Source organism: Nelumbo lutea, chromosome 2 (genome assembly GCF_056320005.1).
Source record: "Nelumbo lutea isolate HS-2025 chromosome 2, American lotus-T2T, whole genome shotgun sequence".
Lineage (NCBI taxonomy): Eukaryota > Viridiplantae > Streptophyta > Magnoliopsida > Proteales > Nelumbonaceae > Nelumbo > Nelumbo lutea.
This window is the reverse complement of record NC_142685.1, coordinates 88787079-88790389: the sequence shown is the minus strand read 5'-3', so window position 1 is coordinate 88790389 and position 3311 is coordinate 88787079. Positions and strand designations below refer to the sequence as shown.

Here is a 3311-nt window from a genome sequence, read left to right as displayed (position 1 = left end):
GACCTAGAGCTCGGGTCCATGCTCAGCCTGTGAGTAATGACCGAAGGGTCAATTTCGGGCATGTTAGAGGCGGACCAAGCAAAGACGTCGGCATTAAGTCTGAGGAAACTTACCAGTTTGGATAGGCTCTTCGAGGGAAGGCTGGACCCAACACGAACTACTTTCTCAGGCTTGTCCTCATCTAGGGAGATTGAGACGAGGTCCTCAGCTGGCTGGCCTTGGCTCACTGGTTCCTCCTTGAGGTCGAAGCCCTCTAGTGGCAAGGTTTCTTTGTTCTTGCCCTTTAGTGCTGCCACATAGCACTAATAGGCAGCATGTTGGTCCCCCCAAACAACTCCGACGTCATGTTTGGTGGGGAACTTGAGAGCGATGTGATAGGAGGAGATGGCTGCCCGGAGTGCATAAAGGGTTGGTCTTCCCTTGATTGCATTATAGGGTGAGCCAATCCTTACGACCAAGAACTCTGTCATCCTCGTCACTTGCTGGGGCTCCATCCCTACTGTGACCGATAGGGTGATCTTGCCCTCTAGTTTGACAATGTAGCCAGAGAAGCCAACTAGTGGGACATCTGCTGGCAAAAGGTGCTCCGGTGCTATCTTCATCATCTCGAATGCTTCATAGAAGAGGATGTCGTCTGAGGAGCCACTGTCAATGAGAATCCTCTTGACTATGAAGTTTGCTATGATGGCCGAAACCACCAAAGTGTTGTTATGGGGGACTGCTACCCCCTTCAAATCCTCGTTCATAAAGGAGAGAGACTCTTCCTGCTTCGGCTTCTTGGGGGCTGGCCCCTGGATGCTCAACTGCCTAGCGTAGGCCTTGCGAGCTGTGGCTGAGGCTTTGCCCAAGGCTGTGCCTCCGATTATGACATCGATGACACTAGCTACTTGCCGATGCTGCTGCTGCTGCTGCTGAGAGGACGAGGTGCCAACCTCACCTCTAATGTACTGCTTGAGGTGAACTCGGCATATGTGGGACTCTATTTCATTCTTGATATCATAGTAGTCCTCAATGTCGTGACCAGTGCCTCGATGGAATTTGTAGTATTTTTTTGGGTTTCCCCTTCGGGGATTCTTCTTCAACTTCTCATGCCACTTCATGAACTTCTCCTCCCCAATCTGCATCAGAATCTGCGTGCAGGTGGAGTTGAGTGGCGTGTACTAATTGTAAGCCAGGGCCGAGGCTGAGGCTGATGGCTTCCTACTGTTGTTGTTGTTGTGGTTGTGGTCTCTATTCTTTCTCTTCTTTTCTAGGGCTCCGTCCTAGTTCTCGGTGCCCCTTTCTTGAACATCACTAGCTGAAGCCTCTTCGACTACAATGTACTTCTGGGCCCTCTCAAGGAACTCCAGTTTCGTCTTTGGTTGGGTTTTGGCGATTGAGCACTCGAGGGTCGAGCCAGGGAGGAGTCCGCTGATGGCAGCGTGCATGGAGACCATGGGATCGAGGTTGCAAACCTCGAGCTCTTCCTTCTCGAAGCAGTCAATGTATGACCGTAAACTTTCTCCTCACTTTTGCTTAACTGTCATTAGCAAGACAACACTCTTCTGAGGTTGTCAGCTACTGATGAAGCGGGCGAGGAACAGGTTGGAGAACTGCTCCCACGAGTCAATGGATCGAGGTGGGACACTTGAGAACCACCGTTGAGCGACTCCCTTGAAGGTTGCCTGGAAAGTTTGGCATGTCAAGGCACCGGAGTATCCATATAAGATCATGAGTGCCTTGAAGCTCTCTAGGTGATCGTTCGGGTCTATGTTCCCATCGTACATCTCCAAGGTGGGAGCTTTGAAGTTTGGGGGTAATGGCACAGTGATGATGTCGAGTGAGAAGGCATCCATTCTCCCCATAGAGTTACTCTGTCCGGCCGAGGTGTCAATTTGACCTTCCTTGACTTGTCGGAGCTTGGCTTTGACGACACCAAGCTCTGCTCGCAATTTGGCGAATTGAGGGTCGGGCATGGCATGCACGCCATCCCGGTCTTTGCGGACATAGTGGGGGTTGTCGCGGACTCTGGAGTATTCTGAAGAGAGACCGTGTGCCTCACGCTTGGTGTGGCGGTCATTCAAGACATCTCAGAGATCCGAGAAGTGAGGGAAAGAGGCTCGGCGTCGGCCCTCGGCCCTAGAATGGGCACTGGGAAGATCGCGACCCCCGCCTTCGTCCCTCAAGTTTGCACTTCGGCGTCGATGATGTTGCTCGTAGGGTTGGTGGCTATCCTCAGATTGTGATGGTTCCTCGTCCCTTCGGTTAGGAGGTTGGGAGTCCCTAGTAGGCTGGTTGGGCGATTGATGCCAGACTTAGAGGGGTCGACCCGTGGCACGTGGCAGGGGCCGAAGGCTGGTTGGTGGACCCATGCCGTCCTAGTTGTGCTGACTCCCTAGCGGGGCGGTCTCCCTGGGGGGACCTCCTGGTTGGGGGTAGATCTACTCAACTCGTTGGATTAAATACTCCTAGTGGTCAAGCATAGCCTGGAATTGTTCACTAGTGACAAGGTTCTGGGTGTTCTTGGCTCTTCGCGCCATGGTGATTGGAGCTTAGGAACTTCTTAGTTTATTATAGTTGTTTAGGGGATCGTCTTAGCAACGCTTCCCACAAACGATGCCAATTGTTGATGCTCGGGTTGGCCGAGGGCAACAAAGTAATTTCACCCTGAAGCTCTGAAGATGGGCTGAGGGCTTCAAAGGATTCGGGGACGAGGTGTCGTGGCCGAAGACAGGAGGCCGAGGCTGATGGTGTACCGAGTTTCGTAGAAGCCGATGACTGATAGCTAAGGTGCTGCAAGGCAGAGGATGTCAGAGGCCCCGAGTGAAAACCCAAGGCAGAGGCTCCGACGGTCAAGTCAATACGAGGGTACAAAGAGGGGAATTAAGTATGGACGAGGGCTTCAAGGGGGCTACTTGTGGATATTGAATTCTCAAAAGTGAGGATGCTTAAGTTCTGTAATAGGATTAGATTTCAGGATCCCTCACCAGGAGGGGGGTACCCCCTATTTATACTTGAGCCACCTGGAGGTTGGTGGAAATGAATGCCTAAGATGGGAGCCGTACGTAGGCGGTCAGTGAGCTCTATGGGGACGCATGGGCTCTCCCCGATTGGCTCCGTATGAGGGTTGCAGGGTAGCCCTTGTTGTGGCTAGTCGCGTCCCTGGTTCTGGCGTTTGAGGGCTGGGCTAGGCCACCCTACATCAATTTCTATTCCATTTACTTTGAACTATGAAGTGTCAAAGGGGAGGTTGAATGGTAGAAAAAGCTTTGGAGCCACAGTTGATGAACTAGAATTAGATGATTTCTATCTTTAATTGAGTGAAATGTATC

At 52.0% G+C, this 3311-nt stretch overlaps 1 protein-coding gene across 1 annotated transcript; it reads right to left on the bottom strand.

Moving 5' to 3' along the window:
- Positions 1-302: 302 nt before the first annotated feature.
- Positions 303-1124, bottom strand: LOC148871762 (uncharacterized). Its single transcript, XM_088970067.1, has one exon. The coding sequence runs from the start codon at positions 1122-1124 to the stop codon at positions 303-305; it is 822 nt and encodes a 273-aa protein (XP_088826193.1).
- Positions 1125-3311: the final 2187 nt, after the last annotated feature.

Bases quoted from the DNA above. Each gene is read 5' to 3' on its own strand.
- LOC148871762 (XM_088970067.1), bottom strand. From the start codon at position 1,124: ATGCAGATTGGGGAGGAGAAGTTCATGAAGTGGCATGAGAAGTTGAAG.